The 24,378-nt window shown below is 37.3% G+C and overlaps 1 protein-coding gene across 2 annotated transcripts in view; it reads left to right on the top strand.

Annotated features, from left to right (window-relative positions):
• POLR3B (RNA polymerase III subunit B) overlaps positions 1 to 24,378 on the top strand; it is a 71,928-nt gene that overhangs the window by 25,705 nt on the left and 21,845 nt on the right. For both annotated transcript variants that reach the window (XR_005258892.1, XM_038153303.1), the window contains exons 14-23: positions 2,303 to 2,503; positions 3,551 to 3,713; positions 5,685 to 5,838; positions 7,125 to 7,199; positions 7,954 to 8,052; positions 11,551 to 11,678; positions 18,516 to 18,725; positions 20,540 to 20,698; positions 22,151 to 22,268; positions 22,721 to 22,863. Coding sequence is in view for 1 of the 2 variants with exons in the window: in XM_038153303.1 (XP_038009231.1) it covers positions 2,303 to 2,503; positions 3,551 to 3,713; positions 5,685 to 5,838; positions 7,125 to 7,199; positions 7,954 to 8,052; positions 11,551 to 11,678; positions 18,516 to 18,725; positions 20,540 to 20,698; positions 22,151 to 22,268; positions 22,721 to 22,863 (1,450 nt within the window). In the remaining variant the exon portion in view is untranslated. The remainder of the gene's footprint in view (positions 1 to 2,302; positions 2,504 to 3,550; positions 3,714 to 5,684; positions 5,839 to 7,124; positions 7,200 to 7,953; positions 8,053 to 11,550; positions 11,679 to 18,515; positions 18,726 to 20,539; positions 20,699 to 22,150; positions 22,269 to 22,720; positions 22,864 to 24,378) is intronic.

The raw sequence follows: 24,378 nt of genomic DNA, 5'->3' as shown, positions 1-24,378 counted from the left end.
TTCCACATATTGCATCCAAAACCACCAACAGTCTGTAAATTACAAATCCCAGTGTTAAAGCTTATCACTGTTTAATTTTATGAGTACCTCAAATGTAGTTAAATCTCCACAGTGCACATAACCAAAACAATTGACAGATTTGTTTCTCTAAACGCTAGTGCTTTCTTCTAGCTTGTGCCAGTTTTTCCATTTGGACTGACAGAGATAAATCTGTAAGTATTCAGTCCATATTCAGTAAAGTCTTCGTTCTTCCTGTGTCTTTGGACTTTTTTTACTGCCACATAAGCAGTTAAACACCATCTGCTCTTAAGCATTGAAAAATAATTTCTCAGGAACAATGCCCAGTGCACACCATTCAAGAGATTAAGCAAATACCATAAAAATGATTCTTGGAAATTACAATCTCCAATCTCACCAGAATGCTTCAATGAAAGTCTCAAAGAGCATGAAATAACTGAGCAGATTCATAGTTATACGAGTAGCATGCAAAACAATTCATAGCCCTACTGCATCAGCTGTACAGCGGTGCTCAGTGATGTTTGCTACAGGTCCTCTCCTTACCCTGGAAAAGCCTAGAAGAGAAGATAGGGCAGGCAGTAGTGCCACAAGCCTGATGGACATTTCAGCATCTGAAGAATCACCTGATACCACTGAGGGGGCAACTTCCCATTCATAAGAGTTCTCAACAGGATGCTCTCAATGGGAGTGGTCTCACAACTGCCCTGGCCTCTTTTGATTTTCTTATTTTTGTGGACAACTTTTGAAGGATCCACTCTGTCCCTTCCAAAGCACAAGGAGTATTTTGTATGACGTCTTCAGGCAGCATTTTTACTTCCTGTTTTTCCCAGTCTTTTTGATTTTAGACTCTTCTGGGCAGCAAAGGAGAAACCACATACTTATTTAGCCTGCAGATGCAATACTTTCTAGTGTGATGAAAAACTCCCATAACTCTCAGTCTTTACAGAATGAAATGGTCAGTGAGTAAACCCTTCCCAAAAATGCTGAACAAATGAACAGGTTTCTTTTGACTGACTTGCCATTGGGCATGATGTCTTCCCACTTGCTATTACAAATTTGAGACTATTTGATAGTCTCCAGTGGAAGCAAATAACAGAACCATTCATATGGATGGTGTTTTCTTTCTGTTGATCACTGAATGGAATTGTGCTGTTAAAAGTAGAAATTAAAAAAAGCCAAGCAAATCACCCTCTAAGAGGATTTTGGTGTAGTACAGCAAGCAAACTTCAATTTATTTGTTATTACTGGGGAGCTGAGTTTGCCAAAAAAGGTTCAAGAATTAGCAGAAGGCAGTCCTTGGGAAAATGTTATCTTTGGACTGAACAGTGACATGGTGCCTGCAGTGAAGAGTATTTCAGACAGAAACTTGCTGTATCTGCTGACTCAGGTGCTGAGAACTGGATATGAAGTAAATGTCATGAAGGTAAAAATTTTAGCCCCATATTTCAAGATTGCAGTAGAGTTTATTAAATCTTGCATGGAAGCATATTTGTGTCCTAGAACATGCTCTGAGCTCCTCTGTTTTTGTGATTAAAACCACAAGTGAGAGTGCCTGTGACAGTCTGACAGTCCTGAATCACGAAATCTCTGAGATATTAATGGATCTTGCATTTCATATTTGGTGTAATCCGAACAGGAGTTGGGAGGATCTACTCCACACACACACACACACACACACACACACACACACACACACACAGACACTCTTCTCTGGGAAGACACATCAGTGAGTCTTCTTCCTCTGGATTCCAAAAACAAAAGGCTCCAAAAAAATACAGAGGGCTTTGATGTCAGACTTCTCCAGAATAAATGTCTGTGTTTCCTACAAAAGTAACAAATCATGGAAAAGGCAAAACTGAAAGCTTGTGGGATCTAATATAAAAGTGTTATATCACTCCAAAGACCTTTTTTTCTTTCTTAAATACTAAAAAAAAAAAATCTGTAAAACAAAACCAAAATAATTTCAGTTAGCTAAATTTGAGTATTAATTTATCTGTGAGGGACAGATAAAAAAGACTATTTGTGTGATGGAATATGTAATAGCAAAAGTGTCCTCTCATCTGAAAGAGCAGTCCTTTTGTTTCAACTTCTCTTGAATACCTAATGCAGATATGATATAACTAGGAGTTTATAGGCAGATAGGTAGTTAGAAATTTGATTAATATCAATGGGCAACATTTGTTTTGCAAAGCTCCTCAGATCTCAACTCTGTCTAGACTCTGGAAAAAGTCAAGACAAGGATGAACTGCACAAATTATTTTGAAACATTAATTTTATTCTACAGGGAAATTGGTCTCTAAAGAGATTCAAGATGGACCGCCAAGGCGTGACACAAGTCTTGTCCCGCTTGTCTTACATATCTGCTCTGGGAATGATGACCAGGATCTCTTCTCAGTTTGAAAAGACAAGGAAAGTGAGTGGTCCTCGATCGCTACAGCCATCTCAGTGGGGAATGCTCTGCCCTTCTGACACTCCGGAAGGAGAGGTGAGGAATTTCTGTTTTGCCTTCTCTATTTCTTGTCCTGACAAATGGAGACACTGTTTAATTTGAAGCAGGGGGTCCTCCATCAGAGGAATAATTCTGATGAAGAGGTTTCTGCAGAGATAAATTATCCTCTGCCTGATAACACAACTTGTGTGACTTCTTACATCCTACCTGTTTACATCCTGGTCCTCCTTACTATATTGTCTTTTTTCTCCTACCTAGACTGTCTGGAAACAGTTCTGAAATCATTTGGCTATATGAGAATGACATGAACAGGTCCCATTTTTGCAGTGGAGCTACTCGTTCTCTTTTGGTGAGAGCAGAAAGAGAGGAGTCCTAAACCCCTCTCCCTTTGTTCCATAATAAGCATTCTGTTTTCAAGTTGCGGCATCAACCTGCAGTGTTTCTGGAAGCATGTTACCAGTATTTCTTTATGAAGTCTGATGAAGTATTTCTTTATGAGCTTGATGAAGAAAACCATCTTTGTACATATTTCCGTCAAGGAATTGATTCTGACAGTCTTGGTTTTTTTGGCTTTCCTTTTCTTTCTCTTTTTTTCTGACTAGAAGATTCTCTGGGGGGAGGAACTCTGAACTTTCTGAATAAGTCAATATAAGCTAGTCTTAGTAGGCAGCTGAAATAAAGTTACACTGTATAAGATACTTTTTCATTTTAGAATGTTAATGTTTGTGCTAGAACATACAGGATACATGGAAAATTCATCAATGGACTGATCTTGTATTTCCATTATGTTGCTGAGTAGCTGAGGAGAGAAACATAGGGTTATACATGGTTGGTTAACTTAAAATCTATTTCAGTGCCTATATTTTTTATTAGCTGATAAATGCTAAAACATTACATTTCAGCGCGATATAGAAAATTCTACTATTTTTTTCCTCCATAATTTCAGGGTAATTAATTTCACTTTGTCATATTTTTGGTTTTGTCAATCATAAATACAGTTTGGAGAGAAAAATGCACGTATGGTATTAACACATAGAAAGAGAAGGGATAAAATTAGTGAGTTTTGGTTTTGTTTTTTCCTAGGCCTGTGGTTTGGTCAAAAACCTTGCCCTCATGACTCACATTACTACGGATATGGAAGATGATCCAATTATTAAATTAGCCAGTAATCTTGGAGTTGAAGATGTCAACTTGCTCTGTGGTGAAGAACTTTCATACCCAAATGTGTTCCTGGTTTTTCTTAATGGTATGTTACTTTTCACCAGTCTTGACTCTGATTTGTTGCTGATGGAGAGTTAGGCTTCAGAAACCCTCCAGTAGTTCTTGGATCACAGTCAACAGCAGATGCTGCTTTCCACGTGCAAATAATTTCCTCTCTAAATATTTTGATAGGGTTGGGCAAAGTAGATGGGCCAGATGATGGCACTTAGTTTCATGAAGCTGTGTCTTCAGAATTTCGACTGCAGATGTGTGTAGCTGGGAAATGGAAGCTTTCTCAAGTTTCAGCCCTGTTTTTAAGCCCACTTGCATAAATAGGCACAAAAATACGTACATTTAACTAGGGGTTTGTTTGTTTGTTGTTTTTTAGATATTGGCCAAAGGAAGTGCCATTCATAAAGTACTTTTAGAAGAAAATAACTTGAATTTGTAATATGTAATACTGTAATAAATTTACAAACTCATATCTTCCTTTACAGAAAGCATTTAGTTATCTGTAATCTTTATATGTTTTATATATATTCGTGCATTTTAAAGAGCCTTTAAAAACAGAAAGGAAATCAGAATATTATTTGTGAAGTTTAGCAGTGCTGTTCTCTTTAAAAATACCTTTGAAGGGACATCTTGCTTTGTGTGTGATGAGAAAAATTAGACCATGGAAAACAGGCCTGTCTTGTTAAAGGGATGATTTGGGGCATGTGCTTTGCATCTGCACATTCATGTTTCTTTTACAACTGATCTTCTAGCATTTCTAAAACAACAGGTACTATAGTATGAGATTTCAAAATACTGGCATTTTAAAAACTATATCTGTGATTTCAAAAATAGCCTTTTGTCAGTAGCATCCACTTGCAAGGACTAGTGTGTAATGTCTGTGCATGAGTAAGTTCTCCATTTACCCTTGAATTAAACAGTGGTTGTTCTTCAACCCTGCCTTTTCCTGGTAACATAAAAGCAACACTTGACCAAACTACTTTCCTTTGCTATGCTTTTCTGTAGCAATGTGTTAAAGATAAGGTTCAGTGAAACCACATGCATTCTCTTCTGTCTTGTGGTCCAATGGGGAGTACAGAGCCAAAATACTGGACTCTTCCTTGACAAGCTCAGTTTGGAGTACAGAACAAGACAGTCTATTCCCAAATGTAGATGAACTAGTACTAAGTGGGACAAGCCAATTTACTGTTCGGTCCACTAGTTTGTGGGTTTAATCCATAAAAAATTCCAACTTGTGGATAGCTGACTTGATCCCAATTTAAACTTATTACTTAAGAAGGTAGATAATCTGTTAAGTACAAATTCTTTAAGCTGTAAAGACCCTTCTGTTGTCTTACAAACTCCCTAAATTATAATCCTTTGACTTCTCCTTTCAAGTTTTTAAAATGTGAGCACAGATGTTTATTTTATATGTTAAGATTACTTTGGTCAGGTGACTCTTTAAATGAATTTTACTCTCTTGTTTGCTCATCATGCATCAGAATATTTAAGTATGAGCTGAAGTGCCCTGCTAAGATAGCTGAGTTGAGCTAAGTACCTAAAAGAGAAATTCTAGTACTGTTGTGAGTGATCACATACATCAAAATATCAGGACTGTGAAATTTCTGACAAGGCAGCAGGGCGGTTCCTTGATCTGTTTTCGGAAACCTTGAATCCATTTCAGTACACAGGTGAAATTGCAGACTTGAGAGTTGTTAAGTTGTGCACCAACTGATTAATGGGCACCTGAGCAGAAACTTACTTGAAGAAAGCTGGAAGAACCACACCATTTGGTTTCTCAGGCTGTTTGGAAGCATGCAGGTAGATGACTTGTGAAATTCTGACAATTTTGAATTGAGAAGAAAAAAGAGCTGGTTCTTATTTATGTTAAAGAAGGGGGATTTTACAGCAACTCATTATTTACAAGAAGCAGAAGTACTTCTACGCATGCCACACATGGTCAGAATTTGTAAATAGTTTTGGATGTGCAAAGGATGCACCAGGTATTTATTCTCTCTCTGACCAGGTAACATCCTAGGTGTCATACGTGATCACCCGAAATTAGTCAACACCTTTCGGATCTTGCGTCGAGCAGGTTATATCAACGAATTTGTTTCCATCTCTACAAATCTGTCTGACAGATGTGTCTACATTTCCTCTGATGGAGGGAGATTGTGCAGGTAAACTTCTCGTCAGAATTACCTCACTACTAACTGGCTATAAATTTCTATGCACTGGGCTAAGACTTTCACAGGAACAGATTTAAGCAAATTCAGTAAGACTTGAGCATCTCTTTTCTCCTTAAATAGTCCTCATTCAAAATAGGCAGAGGTTGGAAGAAACAGAATGGGTTAATGAATATATACATATTTTAGCATTGTCTGGCTGTGTGCATATTCTGTGCTCACTTCAACAAAGCAGCAATCACAACTACTGGTGGCATTCTACTTTGTTTATTAATTGAATCTCAGAGCATGTTCAATGCAGTTTGAGGCATGTCAGAGGCTCCAAAATAGTAAATGCACAAACCATCAATTAATCATACTTGCTCAAGGAGTCCTGAGTAGGGCCATATTCAGTGGCAGAGAAATCACTTTTCCAGTCAGGGCTAATAGGTGTAGTTTGGGAGATGGCAGTAAAGCTGACTAATTTTAAAATAAAAGCAAGGGAAATCATGCGGATTTGCAAGGCTTTACCAAGTTTGCTTTGTGGCACCCCTCACCCTGAAATTGTTTAGATATCCCTATTAACCATTTAGAAGTGCTCATTAGTCGTCTAACAGTTATTTAGACTTCAGAGGGGACTCCACAAGTATCTTGTAGCTTTTTGCTGCTCTTTATCAAAGCAGCTTGTCCAAATAGCAACAGCCCTTGACGTTGTCTTCTTGCATGCCATCCTTTGTGTCAGTGTTTTTGTGCAGTAGGGAAGCCTTCAGAGATCCATGTGCTGTTGAAATTCATGGATTCATCAGAGATCACCCACAGTTAATGCCTGTACTTTTTAGCATGTAGGCAATTGCAAAATGCAGCCTTGCATGTGGACACTTGAGCACAAATGGTGAACTGAGTGTTCTGTGGAAACCACAGTACTAAATGCTGTTCCTAGCTTTGTAGTTTGGGAAATCTCAAATCTTTTAAAGCCATCATCAAAATCTGTAGGTAAAACTTAAAAAAAATTTAGTTGAACTAAAGATTGAACTTAGATTTAAAGGGGAAAAAAATGGCTTTCACCTCAAAATTTAAGTCTTGAATTTTCTGATACACATTTTAAGTTATATCAAACTAAGGTCTGAATAGTTATGGATTTTATTTATGTGGTTTTATCAGTTAAAGGCTGATAAATTTTAAGAACAGTTTATAGAATAGGTTGTGCATAGGCAGGGTTCTTAGTGTAAGAGTAAATTAAGTTACCTGCCTAAGTATTTGCTATGACCATCCTTCTTTTTTTTTTTTTTTTTAAATTTCAGGCCTTACATAATTGTCAAGAAGCAAAAACCTGCAGTTACAAACAAGCATATGGAAGAACTGGCTCAAGGCTACAGGTACACAATTCAAGTAGGCCATATTCATCTTCACCAAAATACTGTGTGGAGATACTTCAGTCAGTCAATATTTCACAGTCTTGGGGTTAGCTAATTAGAGAAGTCTGCTCTCCGGTATAAATTCAAAATCTTTGTTCGGGAGATTTTCTGTTTAAAGTCAAATTAAGGCTGGTGTTCTTATATTGTTACTGCTGTGAGATTTGGTGAGTATACAGAATAATTACATGTCACAGTCTCATCTGTCTGCGAGTAGAAGGTTTGAGGCAGTATCATCCTCCTGATTGAAAAATCAAACACCTCACAGGAGTATCAACTTAACCACCCTAAACTGGGCACATTCAGAGTTCTTGAAAGTCCTTGCAAATTCTTAGTTTACGTATTTTTTTAAAAAACCACACTAATACAAAGGCATTTAAATTTAGGTCTAATTAAATTCCACAAATCACAAAAATGTATGTGATTATCCTTATATTTGCTTACATTTACCGTGATGATGAGTACATATGGGAAGATTTTATGTAGTTGTTCAAGTAAGTAACATTCATCTGTCAGACTGTGAAGCAGTGAATGGGCAACAGGATTAATTAAAAACCACACTTTTCTTCAATATGTAATATGCACATAACTCCACATGTAGAAGTATTTATCTGGTTTAGCTTTACATATTACATTCCTTTAATATATGTACTAAGTATTTTATATTTGCAGAAATATAAGGTCAGTACTTCTAGTGTAATTTTTAATTTATCTATAGGAATTTTGAAGACTTCTTGCATGAAGGCCTCGTCGAATATTTGGATGTGAATGAAGAAAACGACTGTAACATTGCCCTGTATGAAAACACAATCAATAAGTAAGTATGCATTCAGTAACTGGTACAGGAAAAACTTTCATAGGGTAACTCTCATAATGCAAACATATAAATAATGTTATTGTTTTCATATGTACACACTGCTCCCTTGCTAATGGTTGAAACTATTCCAGGAGAAAGCTAAAGAGAGAAATCTGTCTGCACACATCCTAAATTATCCATGGGAAGTTACAAAAAATGGTTCAGATTTTGAGAGAGCTGTTTCTGCTACTAAATCTCAAAAATATTAAATACTTGAAGGTATATCCTTTCTTTCTGTGGATGTGGGTCTTTGTTCTGCTCATTGGGCTGCTCATCATAAATAATCTTATCCAATAGGTATCCAGAAGGCAAATGGTTCCACATGTTATTTGATTATTTTAGCATATCATGATTGTTTGGAAATTTCTTTTCTGGTCATAAAGGGACCCTAGACACCCACCTTACAGTAAGTGGAGTGCTGGAATGAGACCTTCCCTTTGACTTTTGGATGTACAATAGGCTCCAGTAAAAATGTCAGCATCATTCTGTGTATTCTTTATCACACATCTTAAAACCGTTTTTGATATGTGATTTTAATTCAGAGAGATTTCCAGATCTGGTATGTTTTCCACATATTTGAAGCACCTGCTGCAATTTTTTTTACTCTTGTCTTCTGGCTGTGATTAAAGAGCCCACATTAAAGGAAGGATTCTTTTAAATTTTTAAGTCCTCCTATCTTTTTACTGGTTTTTAGTGTTTCTCTGACAATATCCTGTAAACTGAAGCCTGCATATAAAATGCTAGATGTTATCTCTGTGAATGTTTGATCGGTAGATTTATGCAGAAAATTCTTTTTCTAAATAATCTGTTCTGGTCAAGTACTCCTGCAAGTTAACAGAAATACATCATTGATTTCAATGGAGCTGGGTGAGCTCTTCAATTATCTTTAACCTTTGCTAAATGTAATGCATTAACTCCGCTAATTAAATTGCATTGCTCCTACCCAGGCTTTCGAAGACTTTATCACTTTAAGAGATTACTCTTGCATGCTCTTGACTGAGTTCTGTATACATGAGCAAAGAAGAGCTCACACAATTGCTGTCACTCGTGCCAAAATTAAATAACTTCCACAAAGCACCAGAGCTGAAAATTTAAGTTACAGGGCAACTGACTCAGCTAGAAAGGTTAATGGGAATGTATCACATGAAATCATTGTTTAGTCTAAAAGTGGAGGAGAAAGTGAACTTCCAGTGGACCAGTGTGAGGAAAGGACTCCTCAGCAACTCCCAGGAAGCTCAGAAGATTCTTGTAGTGTCCATCAATTGTTTTGAGTTTGGCTTTAATGCTAACTGTGGCATAAGTATCTGAGCTTGCATCATATGAGCACATTCCTTGTGTTTGATAATGATACCCACTACATCCTGAATAGCTGAGTTGAGTAGCCCCAGATGATCATCTTGCATTTTAAGTGGTGTGACCATGTTGATACAGCTTGTTCTGGTAATGCCACTGATACAACCCACTGTCTGAAGTATCCCAGTAGTAGTATCCTGATTTTGTAATATAGGCTTCTTTTAGCTACAGTATCCTCTCTTTATCTTTCCAATCCAATTAGAGGGGTTTTCTTTGGAGTATTTGACTCTAATGCATTCAGTTTCTTCCTTATACATTTGTAACTCTGCTTTTCGAACTCATGAAGTTGCCTTTCCTTTCTTGGGCCTGGTTCTGGCAGTGGCATTTTTGACCTGCAGAAATTGAATTGCCCTGTAAAGTTTGACCATCTCCCATTAGGTCTCTGAAACACTTCATAAGTTAGTAGGATTATCTTTGGTTGAAATAGGATTAACCTCACTGGAAGGAGACATTTGTTGAATACCCTATATGCAAATGTATATCTATTTCCATGCACTTGTACCCTCTGAAGAAGTTTGCAAACTTCACTATCAGTAAGTGTCAAGCTTCTGGTTTTATTGTTTGAAAAGTGTCACCAGTTCTGTGAAGTTCTGCATAATGCAGAAGCAGTCTCTTCTTCCAGTTTGCTTCTGGCTCTTGAGACCATTTTGCAATTACTTGACTGCAGTTTGGATTCTCCCATTAGTATTTTCTTATGATAGGCTTTAGATAATGTAGCTGCTTTTTATCAAGTGGAGAAAAAACAATGTCTGGCCAGCAGGTGAATTTTAGGTTTTTCAGGTGTATTTGTGATTTATAAAGATTTCTAGGCCTGATTGATAGTTTCATTGGCTTAATCCTCAGGATTTCCAGGTCTGTTTTTTTCAGCTGTCAGATTTCATTATTCTTCCAGTAGTACATATATTGTTTACCCGTAAAGTTACTGCTGGCACTTGTCTTCAGTCTCTATGTGCTTGTGGGTAATTCCTTAGCCTTTTTGAGCTTACAGTGCATGGCTGTCTTTTGAGTATTGCCATAATAAAGACTTCTCTGTCACTTCCTTGGCAAGATCCTGAAGTTAAGTAATCAAATTAATTTCTTTAAATAATTAAAGTCTTCCAAAATACTTCCAAGAGAAGTCAAACATTAAAGATGAGATTTTGAGATTGCATTGGGTTTGGATGTCTGGGAGAAGCAATGTATGCATAAACCCAAGGTCTCTGTAATAAATCCAGGACATGAAAGATAGTCTTTGAATAGGTTTAGTTATAATCATCTGTATTTTGTAATTCCTCACTTCCTAATTACTTATTTTGGTTTAAATTCATATCTGCTCCAGCCAAGCTTTATTGTACACACCATTCTTAGTTATTAGTCTCTCCACTTGCATCCCAATGCATGCTATGATTTGTCTTTGTTGAGCATGGACTTTCTCTTCTGAAGCTCATGCCAGATAGAACAAATTGTCTCTCTGTGTTTACTCCTTTTCTCTGTCTTTTTACTTCTCATCAGTACTGTCTTTTAACAACATAATTACTTCCAAAATATTTGCAGAGCTTTTCAAATAGTGTTGTATTATGTCATGTACCTATGGCAGTGGATCTGATTTGGAGACAGATGTTTTCTCCTTAACTGATATAGCTGACCTTGGAAAACTAAATATTTTTTAATACCTGAATTTGTTGTGCTCTTCCTTCTTCCATCTCCCCAGTGGATTTCTGGATCTCTGAGATTAGTAATTTGATGCGGAGGGCTCTCATTACATGAGAAGACATTCCTTAAGGCATTTTGTGTCTTACTGTATAAACTGATGTTTTATTGTTTTACTGAGCTCCCTCAGGTTGTCATTATCTGGAGGCTTTTCCTCCATTATGGAATTTCATAAACCCTGATTTATTTCTCCTTCATTTCTTTTCATGTGGAAACACTTATAACCAAAAGAAAGTTGTTGGGTTTTTGTAATAAAAATAAAAATCCTGTAGTGAATCTGTGTTTTGAGGTCCTACTAACTTACATTCTCCTGAACAGGATTGAATTTGAAGTGTTACTAGATACTGCTAAATTTAATAAATTCTACTGAGGTTGTTTGTTCACAAGCCTGCCATAATTGGTACTCTGTCTTTTAAGAGATACAACCCATTTGGAGATTGAGCCTTTCACGCTTCTGGGTGTCTGTGCTGGGCTGATTCCATATCCTCACCACAACCAGTCCCCAAGAAACACTTACCAGTGTGCTATGGGGAAACAAGCCATGGGTAAGACTTCACTTTTTATTTCTCTTTGAAGTGTTATGTAGTTTTTGAAGCTATGTAGCAAAAGTGACAAACAAAAATTCTTTCCTTCCTGATTCACATAAAAGCTTTGCTGGGAAAAGTAAAAGAGCACTTCTTTAGGTTTGAGAAAAAAAAAGAGTTTACCTCTGAAACTTGGAAAGATTAATGTGAGAAAAGTGCCAGTCAGTTTTACTTAATGAAGACTATATCTACAATTCTTAACACTTTAAAGAAAATTTTAATAAACTGGGACACTTATGTGTTTTCTATTGCATTTTATTGGAAATTGTTGTGACTTTCAAGTTTTCAGCATATCTGCAGGATTGGCAAGGTGGAGTTTTTCTTCTCTTTATGCTGCAATGTGCTGTGGGTTTCCAGACAAAAAAAAAAAGAGTTAAAAATTGTTCTCACAAAGAGAGACAGAGCACAGATTAAGGAGCATTTCTTTGACTGGTTGAGTAAATGTCCTAAAAATAAATACATCAATAAATAACATTGGCATCAGAGAATAAGAAGACTCAAGTGTGAAAGAGTTGTTAATAATTTGAACACTTTCTGCAGCCATGGTTTAGATTTTTTTTGCTTTTGCTGTTTTGGACGAAGAGGGCAAGCACTGAAACAAAATTAATTTTCTGATTACTTATTATTTTATTTGACAGTGTCATATCTGGTCATTAAAACCCAACTGTTTTGTAAATTTGATGCTGAGGGTAATTAACAGCAGTTAAGTTCTAATCCTTTCTTTAATAGTCAGTGAAACAGTCAGCATTACACTGTCCAAGTCTATGGCCTGTGATCAAGGCAGAGGAGCCTAAGCAGTCATACATCAATTCAGACAGCTGCATTCAGACTGGTGCTCTACAGGCTGGTTTTGTGGCTTGTATTGATGGCTTGCTTGCAAGTTGGGAGCTACAGTAGCACAATTCTGTTTCATGAAGGAGCTGCCACTTCAGTTAGGTTTACTAAACCATTTATTTTGTGCTGTGTGTTCAAAGCCTAAACACTACACCTTTTGTGAGACTTCTCCAGCAGAATTAATAGCAAAGTAACTGCCTTATGCTGAACCATCATGTTGAGCACATGAAAACAGAAAATAGCAAGATGCATGTTCTCTATTTAAATTTAAAAAAAAAGGTGGGTGGGTGGAAAGAGGAGCAATGCAATCTTTTTTCCTTACAGTTCTCCCCCATCCCATTATCTTTCCCCCACCTCTGAGTCTCTATTTTATGACTATTAGTCTCAGAAGGTTTGGTAAGTTACCACACACAGTTAAGCAGGATCAGTGTGTACAGAAAGCCAATTCAGTATCTGTGGAGTTCTTTTGTAGTTTTCTGTGTGAAGGTTTTTTTCCCCGTTTTGTTTTGAGTGTCATTTGCAATTCATTGTCTGTGTTTTCTGAGGTTGGTGTATTCAGCTGCTTTGACCCTAGGTCTTGCACATTTAGCTCCTTGGATACAATCCTCTGACGTTCCTGCTGACACTAGGAGCACAAAAGCCATTGAATATCTTGAGCAATAAAAAAAGCCTTTGTTTCAGTTTGTTATGACAAAACACCTGACTCAAAGAATAAGCAGCTAGATAAAAGTAAATTTTTAAAGTTGGCACATGACTTGAGCTTTATTTTGCTCTGTCTCAAGTACCTGCAAACACCTGAAGCTTTTTGTAATAACTACTTAAAAAAAGCCACCATAAGTCGCAATATGTGGGGGCAGAGATGATTTTTCTCTACACTTACTGATCAGATGAGACCTAGAGGGTGTTCCTGAAACATTGCACATACTTTTTTCTGCTTATTTATGTGATGTAATGTAGCTTCAAACCCCAACCTTTAAGTTACCATCCACCTTTATTGCTTTCTTTCTCCATACTGAAATTGCAGAGCAGCTCCTCATCCAACACTGCCATGGGGAAAGTCTCGTGTCCAAGTCCTCTGTGTCCCTCCCTTGACTGTCAAAACCTGGAGCAGTGAAGGGAGCCTGGGGTTCAGACTGGGAGAGGAGTCTTGTCTTGTCTCAAGACCCACCCCCTCTGACCACATCACAGGGCTGTCCCCGCAGCTTTGGACAGTCTTTTCTTTTTTAATCAACATCAAGCTAAGGAAAGGTGTGAAAGCACAAGTAAGTGGAGCATGGACATCAGAGATTGGAATGAGGCCTGTAATCCAGTGTTCCTGATAAGTATTAGGTCCTGAAATCGTAATGTTTATTCTGGAGAGCATTACATGTCCTGGAATCTCCCTTTCAGGCATAGATGAGTCATCTTGTTGGAGGACTAGAGCTGCACGTAATGACCAAACTGGATTTCAGTAAAATTAAATTGAAATAAAACCCCTCAATTTTGGCATAGATTATTTACCATATGTTGCAGGTTGAACTGTAAGACTGAGAGGAAGTTAGGTAGTAAATACAACAGCAGCTGCAAAGACCTCAGTTGAATGTTGACATTTCAGTGCAAGGTTAACAGTTGCAGTTTAAAATCTAAGAAGTACTTAAGATGAAAATACAAGAGTCTGTACTGTTTGCATTTAATGTGTTGGTAAAATAATGCTTCAGAGGATCAAAGGCTTCTATAGTTAGAGAAATAGTTCTAAACTGAGCTTTTTAATTCCATTAAAACATAAAAACCTGGTCAGTTTTACACATTGTACATCTGTGACTGTGTAACAGCTTAATTTGAAGAATGAAAAAATACAGTTTTCCTGCCAGTAATCCCCTGTATTGCACATGCACATGTGCTGCTGTGTAAGTGATGCTGTGGGTACGCAAAGCAAGCTGTATACTCACAGCACAACTGAGCCCTGCAGCTTCAACCCATATGACATAACACAAGTCTTGACTAAGAACAGGAGGATTTGGGTGTTGATTATTACTTTAACCTCTGAAAGAAAAGGAAGTATTTGAGGGGACAGACACAGGTGGGTGAGAGCTTTGTTGTAGAAGCTTATAATGAAGCAAAAACTTTGATATTACAAAAAAAGCCTGTTACTGTATCATGTACTTTCTGCTTTGCTTCTGTGAAGTAACAAAGCCCTTTATATACTGTTCTGCCTTGTACTGTCGCCAGCTGAATGTGTTAAAATTGAGTTGAGAAGATAAATATGCTTCAAGGAACTCAGTGCTGGGGGGTTTTGACAGTTGTGAAAGTTCTTTGGTGGACTGAGAGCCAGAGTCTTCCCAAATTTTGTACAGCTAGCCTGGGGGCACAGAATCTAAACAAAACTCAAAGCAAAAGCAGCTGTTGCTGGTCATCACAGCTGGATCTGCGTGCACTCTGGCCACAGTTCTGTTCTGCCACTGCTCTTTGAGGATTGTTTGTGCTCTGTGCCACGACCTTGTTTTGACACCTCTCCTCTCCTTGGTAGTAGGCATGGAAGTGCTAACGCAGAAATGAGCTCCCCTCCACACACACACATTTTACCCATAATCTTTTTAACCCACTCCTTAATCTTTCTACTGTGAAAAGAATATTTCTGGCACCTACCATCCAGATCACCTAATGCATGTACTGTGGCAATCTGTCTGAGCGGAGTCAGAGCCCCCTCCGCAAGGTTTATTGCAGCATTTAAAAACTGTACTTCTTCCTCCCTTGCTTTGTGCTCATGTAAAAGGACAGAATCCTAGAAAATCCATGGTGAAAACAGGGGAAATACAGAATTACAGCAATTCTTTTCTTGACATGTGCAGTAATAGCCCTTTTGGCTCTAGTAGATTGATTTCTCTATCCTTGGTAATTTTGATTGTACAGTTTAATGTTGTTGTAAGTGATACACCAGAGAATTGAATTAATGCTTTTTATTAATGCTGGCTGTTTGTTCTGGAGAGTTCTCAAAACTTTCAGCATCAGAATAACAATGCCTCATTTATGCTAAATATCAGTAGATAGTGTTTTTGCAGTGATTATTTTACACTAAAGGATACTCAAATGGCACTTAAAAAAAAAAACCTGTCAGGGAATTGAAAAAAAAAAAGGAAAGAATGCACACATGCATTTACAATATATCAAGTACTGATAAAAGCAAGAAAATTATCTTTGTTGTATCCAGGTCAACCTTGTGTGTTTTGCTTTAACCAGGGCTAATTACCAATAAAAAAAATTGGTTCTTGCTGATGGGATAATTATAAATGCAAGTCATTGTGAGCAGGGTTTGTTATGGTGAACTTTAATTATACTTTACTTTTGCTTGGTTGTTTGGCTGGAGCAAACAAGGGCTCTGTTCTTTCAGAGAGAAAGCAGAAATAAAGCTAGTAACTTCCTTCATTTCAGCGCCCACACAGAGGGCTCTGAAGAGACCTGCTGCTTTATTTTAAATAAGCAGATTGTGGTTTTAGGCTGTGGTTTGTTAGCCCAGTTTAGAGAGACAATTATTTGTATAACCATTAAATCCCAGCAATTAGGAATAATATTGCTGATATATGCCATGTTTTTTGGCTAATTTATTTAATTTGTGCTCTGGAGTCATTCTCTAACCAGTTTCTTTCCTGCTAGGATCTGTCATTGATATATAAGTATATCTTTTCCATTTGATAGAGCATTCATCTCCTGAAGAGTAGCCTGAATATAGTCTATTATTGAGGCTCAGAATCTCAGGAATATCAGTTGCTTCTGGCTCCCAGACATTAGCAGTTCTGTTAGGCTTATCTGAACCTCTGATAAAAATACCAGTTTTGAAATATGTGGAACACCTGAAGAGAAATAATTTGTGCTATCTGAAATATGTTGAAGCGTCATCTGAAATCTTTGATATATAGGGAACTTCCACTTTAATCTGTATATCAAATCTTTGATATATAGGGGACTTAGATTGTTATTTGGGTATAAAGGACACCCTTAAAGTGTAAAAGATAAAACTAGTGCCCCAGACTTCATCCTGTCTTAGCATCCTTAACCAGTGAACCATAGCAGGTGTAGCGTATAAGCATATCAGAGGAGAAAAAAAATGCAAGCAGTTTGAAAGTTAAGTTTGGTATGAATTTCTCTTGGAAAGATTTCTCTCAGCATCAGGAAAATGTACCTATCTGTGAGACTTTTAAGCTGAACTTCACTGCAACCTACCTTGAAAGCATACAAATTCTAGTTGCGGAAGGGAATAATGGTTTAAACCTCTTAAGTTTTTAATTTGGAAGTATATTTTCTGATCTGTATACTGGGAAAATCAGGGGAGTTGAGTCAAAAGTACAATGGGAACAATGTCTAACTGAAATCTCAGGGTATTTCAGAAATAGTGGGGCCTTGCAGGGTGGGACTGCAAATGTTTTCAGTCTTGAGGAATCCAGGCCTTACCAGCTTGTGTCTCACTGGAGACAGAAAATACTGTTTGAAGAGGATTTGTTTCATTATACAAGAAAAAGACAGAAAAACAATTGCTTTAAAGCAAGAGACAAGCCTGTCAACTCTACCAGATTTTTCTTGTAATTTTAAAATTCTGTGCCTGTGTCACTGAATCTACTTTCTAGAACCTGAGAAAGTCCAGGCCAGCTGTAACAGTTCATTTTCAGACAGTAGCTATTGAGCTATCTCTCCATTCTTGTCCTTGGGAAGGGTAGACCTGTTGTGGTTTAGAAGAGTGAGCCTAGTGGCAAGCACAGGATAGGTCTTTGGAAATGCCTCTTTTTGGAGTTTGATTTTCTAGACACTTTATGTAAATGGGAGCTGCAAGTAGGTGCATGTAAAATGTGAAGCTCTCCTCACCAGTGAGCAGGTTTGTGTTCAGGTGTGCTTCCTGGCCATGTGAAATCTTCCTTATACACAGACTGCTTTGACCTTCCAAGAATGCAGCCAGGCTCTGAAACTGCAGGACAAAATGGAAAGGTTTTGAAAGACATCCTAAGAGCAAAGTACTGCAGAATGTTTAGCACTTAAAACTTTAAAATGTTAACTTTTCAGACTGTAATTTCTTAATTGCTTAGAGACATAGCATAGTCCTGGTACAGCAAACTCCAATAACATATGATTGCCTTAACTTCTGTTCTGCTACACAACGGTTTATGTTTCCCTGCTGGGTCTTAATTATTTTTTCCTCAGATTTCAGGAGACACTTTGGCATTCTGATGGGACAGGGCCAAAAATTTCAGTCTCAAGCTGGGAGGTCTATACAAGCGTTGAATTCTGAACTGTAAATTTAAAATTAAGTTCATGTAAAAAGACAAATACAGAAGTGGACTTTTACTATAGTCTTTCTATCAGTGGTGCTTCTAATTTTAGAAAGTAAATCACTCTTGGCTGCTGCTAGCGGTATGCTTCGTTAATACTTTGTCCCATTCTAACACAGGCTGCTGTTGAACTAATTATTGCCCAAAAAAGGAAGGAAATATGTTGTTGAAGATTAAGAGCTTGATCCACAGTTTCTCTTGAACTCAGTGATAGTCTTTCTGTTGATTGTCATGAAATTTTGGATCAGGTCTCTGAAACACCAGTTGAACTCCACAAAAAACCACAAACCCGGTGGCTATGAGAACAATAAAAGCAGACTTCATACTTGCAGGATTCAGTGTTGTAATTAGAAAAAAAATCTTATCTGTATTTATTCAAATGGCTTTTATTTCTTTTGTTGTTCTTTTTATATTGATGCTTAGGTTTTCTCTGTTCGAGAGAAAATAAATAATTCTTTCTGGGAGCTTAAATTAAGAAACTACTTATGTATTTAAATATAATAATATAAAATTGTTTTGGATTGAATTATTATTTTTCCCCTTCTTTTCTTGAAGAATTTCTGTGTGATTTTAGTTAATTTGCATTTTGTTAACTTTTTAGCCAAAACATTCCTAGAAAACTCACTAATGTTCACTGCTTTTTTTTTTTTTTTTTTCCTTTTACATGCAGGTACTATTGGATACAATCAAAGAAACAGGATAGATACTCTGATGTATCTCCTTGCCTATCCACAAAAGCCAATGGTAAAAACAAAAACAATAGAACTGATAGATTTTGAGAAACTCCCTGCTGGACAGAACGCCACAGTCGCTGTGATGAGCTACAGTGGCTACGATATTGAAGATGCTCTTGTCTTAAATAAAGCCTCTTTGGACAGAGGTAAGATCCATCAACTCTTTCCCACTTCTCCAGTGTGTGTTCCAATATATATTCTAATAAACTTGTTTTCTCGTAGTGTTATCCTGTAGTAACTTTTAATGCAGTTATGAGCATTAGATCTCCAGTTAAGAGATTGAATTCCCAAACTGCTTTGAATGCTCTTGTTGGTTTTCTGTATGATTAGTGATTATAACTCCACGCGTACAGTAGTGTTGTGAAGATGCCAACATGCATATTAAATTCTGAGTCTGGATATTATGAGAAAAAAAGGCTAACTTCTGACCTTAAATAAAAAAGGTGTAAATACTTAGGTTACAAAAATCATAAGGCATGAGTTAATTTGTTCTCTTAAGCTTGCTTTTTAGATGTTTACCTGAACCTTTGTTCATTAATGACAGAGAAATCTCATTATTTTGACCAGTAACAAAAGCTGTAGATGAAATTAGATTTGTGAATGTATTTAGGAAAGGAATAGAACCCGAGGCAGTTTGTGTCTTTGTGAGCTTGGTGAGGGAGCAGTAGCAGTATTGCCGACATTCTGAGAGAAAATAATAGTGTTGTCTAAAGCAAAATAATTTAGTGTTTTTCCAGAGCTAAATTAATGACCTGCTTCCTTAAAAAATTATACCAACTCTGTGGTGCAGTGTATTTTAAGTAAAAGTACATAAGTACCAAAGGGAAAGTTAACTAACGGTGACCCATGTTTGTGTAGGTCTAGCCTGTCTCCCTGTCCACACTTCTTCAACACTTCATGTCAATGCTGCTGAGGCCTGGAGGAGAGTTTTCTGAAAACTTAGTCTCTCTTCTCTCACTTTTCTCCATAAATTCCTCTGAGAGCGGCACAGTGCAGTGATCAAGCTGGTTTTAGTTTCGGGTGGCCAAAATCAGATTCTTCCATCACTTTATTCCCCCTGCCTCCCCAAACTCCCTTCCTCCTAGTTGCTAGGCAGCAGTAATAGTATTCCTAGACATGTATCCTTGGCATTAATGTCTGCTGCATTTAATTTATGCCTCCTTTTCTAAAACAACAACAGGCATGATTTAAAACTGAATGTTTTCTTTTCTGGTAGACTGGTAACATTTACAGGGAGAGCTGTGGTGCTTGTCAGGAATTACTTGACATAATCTGAAGGTATAGATGTACTGTATGTGGCTACAACCATCTTTTAAATGAGCTAAAACAACCCAGGATTATTAGCAAGCCTTGTTCTTGGCTCTCTGTAATTCTAAATGTGATTAGAGTCTTTAGTATCATGGTGAGTTGCTGTACTTAGAGAGAAATTCCACAGATGCTACTTTTTTCATCTAAAACCCACTAATTTTATAACAGTACATGTAATTTCAGGTGAGGAAAAAAAGAATAATGGGTTGATTATACTAAACACTCAGTTAATACTTTCCTAGTAGACTAGCTTATGCCAGCCACAAACATGAGTAAAAGTTCATGTTTCTTAGAACTCATGAAAGGAAGAGGTGCTCCTCTCACCCTATTACAGTCCCATGATACATCTTCCTGAAGACCACCAAATTATTCAAGAGATTCAGTGATTTCAAGAGAAATTATGTGTGCAGAGATACAGAAGCAGATTAGTACAGTTCAGAACTGGACTGTAGTCCAGCGTCTAAAAAAAAGTAACGTACATGATCTGATGTTTAAGTTGTGCACCATGGTGTACAACGTTATGCCTATTCAAGCCAATGAGTAATCTAACTAATAAGGAATATTTTCTATTCCTTAGGTCAGATTTTATCCTGGTCATGTGTTATAAGGGATCTTTGAATTCCTAGGCCGATGAGTTTGTGTTCCATTCTAGGCTTTGGAAGGTGTCTTGTGTACAAGAATGCCAAGTGTACGCTGAAGCGATACACGAATCAGACATTTGATAAAGTGATGGGGCCGATGCTGGATGCAGCTACCCGTAAACCCATCTGGCGCCATGAGATTTTAGATGCTGATGGTATCTGCTCTCCAGGTAGGTCAAACTGCATGTTCACTCAGGGCATGTTCATAGTCAAAGTGGAAAATAATGTTCTGTCAGTATTTCTTGTGCACCTTGTGTTATACTTAGCCTCTTGGGAGTTTTTTGTCTTGAAGACAACAGTATTGTGATGGGAAATGTAAAAAAAGTTAGTTCCTGAAAGTAGCATGTTACCAGTAATTGGGGGGACTTTTATACAAGAAGAAAGTAGCTTTATATTTAAGTAGAAGAGTGAGTTTTTAATAATGTGAATCTACAGAAGCATTAGAATTTGTATTCTTATGTTCCCAAGCTGACAAGCTTTTAATACTGTAGTTTTTCACTATTTGTCTATCATGTGCTGTTGTCTTCTTAAGGATTGAGATAGACTCCTTATTATTTTGATTACATGCATCAAAATCTCCTAGCAAGATGTCAGTTAATGCAGTTATTTGAGGAAGTAAAACCTTATGGTTTTAACACTTTAGAAAGATGTTTGGAGAGAGATAAAAAAAATTAATAGGAATGTGAAGAGAGGTGTATAACTTTCCAATAGTAATAGATTTGAGGAAGAATCCTCCCATACTGTCATCCTTTAATTAAAAAATGGCTTAATAGACCTTGCTAAGATCTAGTAAGAAAGGTGTTTTAAAGGGCATTAAACTTAATTCCATTATAGTACACAATTGGGTCAATTTTGCTCCTTAACACATCACAGTGGAGCTTTCAAAGTTAATTAAGGAAAAAAAAGGCAAGAATCTTCTGAAGTATTAGGATAGATAGGACTGGGCTGGACTCCAGATTGAGACTGTTCTCAGCATGTAGGTAAAAATCTGTTTGAGATAGTTCATATGGACAGAAGAGACACAGGCTGAAGTTCAGTGTAATTTAGTGGAGGAGGTGGGCGGTAGATGCTTGGTGTGCAGTTGTATCATTGGGCATCTTCCTGATCTGGTTTTCAAATGTAAAGGGCAGGATAAGGGAATGCAGCAGGGGAGAAGCTATGTGTGACACCAGTATCAATAGAAATATGTGAATACAAGGAGACTGACAGTAGTTTTGCACAGCTTATTGTGGAATGATGGGCTGTCCCAAATTCAGGTGTGAATTTCTAAAATTTGTCAGGTCAATAATGAGAAAGTGTTCCCTGTTAATTTTCTCCTTACTTAGAGCATACGACTTCAGATGCTTTTGCAAAAGTCTTCAGGTGCAGACTTTTGACCCCGGCTATGTTGAATAGCTGTTATCATAGTGCACCCAGCACGCAAGTTGTTCTGCTTTGATTTACCAAAGAAAACTGGTTTAGTGATTCCCTTACCATTCAATTTTTAGTAAAACAGCAGAGCTTACTTCTTGGGCATGTTCCTTCCAGTTTGTCTTCCATCTTTCTTTTTTTTAAAGCTTAAAATGTATTTCTAACACAGTCAGATACATTTTCATAGTGCGTTTTCTTCTTGTTCTCTGTAGGTGAAAAAGTAGAAAATAAGCAAGTTCTTGTGAACAAATCTATGCCAACTGTGACCCAGACACCTCTGGAAGGAAGCAGTGTGCCTCAGCAGCCACAGTACAAGGATGTGCCAGTAACGTATGTTGCCGTATAATTTCAGAGCTGGGCAAATTATATGAAGGAAAATTGTCTGAAAAAATATTCAATTCTAGAAAACTCTCTTCTTCAACAATAACTGTATTTGGCTGTTGTTTGTTTAATTGAAGATCAAGGAATTGGTAATATATGAGGAAGCTTTTGCTGCCAAGAAGAGCTCATGTGGAAAAAAGCCCATACCTTGTCCTTTACAAGTTCAGCTTAATTCTCTGTTAGTTTCTATTGCAACTCTTAAAACTTTTATTTTCCAGAAACATGCTGTACTCTGGAACTTGCATGTAAATATATATATATATATATAAAATCCTTTTTCTTCATATGTAAGTTCCCTAAAGATTATAGTTTGGTCAGGAGCTTACCAAGACACAGATAGTTGTCTGTAACTTGTGTTTTGTTCATAGAAGTAAAACCAATGTTTTGGCTTCTTTTACTAGGTACAAAGGCGCCACTGATTCTTACATTGAAAAAGTAATGATTTCATCAAATGCAGAGGATGCTTTCTTGATCAAAATGTTGTTGAGGCAATGCAGACGTCCAGAAATTGGAGATAAATTTAGCAGTCGTCATGGGCAGAAAGGTAAAGGACCCATTTAATAAAAATAAATTATTGTTGTATATGCCTCCTATACATACATAATGTATGTTTCCATTGATTGGTTCAGATCTTTTATGAATACAGTGGTAGAAAGCCATATCCCTTTTTTTTGTTAAGTTCACCTTAATTTAGCAATGGTGTTTCTGAAACAAAAACATGTTAGCAAAAACTACTTTTGGTTAATCTATGCATCTGGAAAATACAGTAGTTGTCCCCAGTTCAAACAAGTACAGGGGTTTTGAGGTTTGGTTGGGTGTTTTTTGAAGTCACAATTTGGATTTAGGTGATAGATTTTTCAGTGGGTTGTCATAGATTGGAGAGATTCTGAACGGACAGAAAAGAAGAGAGATGAAATGGGAAGTTTGCAGGCCTGTGCAGGCATTCTGCTCTTAAGACAAGACTGTAGGTAGATAACTCAGAGCCATGGTGTAAAAGGGAAGCAAATCAGGAACACAGCTGGGGGTGCACCAGCAAAGAGCAGAAAGAAAGGAAATGTTTTTAAAAGTACACCTGGGACATGATCTGGAGCAGCTCTGGATCTTCAGACCAAAACTTGAAAATGAGTGCCCACTTGGAAGCTGCTTGGTGGCATGTAGTTCTCAAGTTTTAATGTTATTAGGAAAATGAAAATCAGGAATCTATGTCTATATTTGCTGAAAAACATAAGTGAACTCCCTTTGACCTGAATGTAAAAAAATATGAGTATCAGATCATCCTCTGAATCTCAAAGAGTTGGAAGGTGTGCAAAGGGTGTTAAGAAAGAAGTGACTGAAAGCCTGACTATAACCAACTCAGAAGCATGTTTTGTTCCCATTGGTATCAGTATGGGACAGGTTTTGATATGTTCTCATCATTCTGTACACTTGAAAAGTCAAGATTTGTAGTATTTGAAGCATGACCTTCTGTGTTAGTGTATGTGCTGTGCTATTACCTGAGTTTTGTAATCTTGTTACATTTTTAGGTCTTATTTTGGCTTGAGAACATTGCTTGGTCTCTTGTCAGATGTGATGGAAAGGTAAAGAGGTTGATGTTACCAAATCCTTTCCATTGCAGCCCATACACCCCTTGCAGTCCCGTCCTAATAACTCCTGGCCATGTATAACTGAAGTGAAAGGCTGCATCCATATCGTGAGATGCAGAGCTAACCACTGTAATCCACATTTCTGTGGTGTCCAGCTTAGGGGGGATCAGGACATCTACCTACAGCAGACCTGTCAATCAGGAGAGGTAAAATGGGTGCAGAAGGAAGGAGTTGATCACAGTTGATCACAGCTGTTACCAGATACTGCCTCAAGTTTGTGTGTTATCCGTAAGAATAGTCAACACAGCCTTTCTCAGTACATCCAGCTCTCTGCAAGATCACATGCAATTCCACTGTGTCTTTCCACACACCCACAAAACTGGTTTTTGAAACTCTGTATTCTCAGGAAATACTTTCGTTGTTTCTGTTGTTATTAAGGAAGAGAAACTCTTCTGATAGGCATTGAAATGTTTTTC

The sequence above is a fragment of the Motacilla alba genome, chromosome 1A (assembly GCF_015832195.1).
Source record: "Motacilla alba alba isolate MOTALB_02 chromosome 1A, Motacilla_alba_V1.0_pri, whole genome shotgun sequence".
NCBI lineage: Eukaryota > Metazoa > Chordata > Aves > Passeriformes > Motacillidae > Motacilla > Motacilla alba.
Note: the sequence above shows the minus strand (reverse complement) of the source record. Positions and strands in the feature narration are given on the sequence as shown.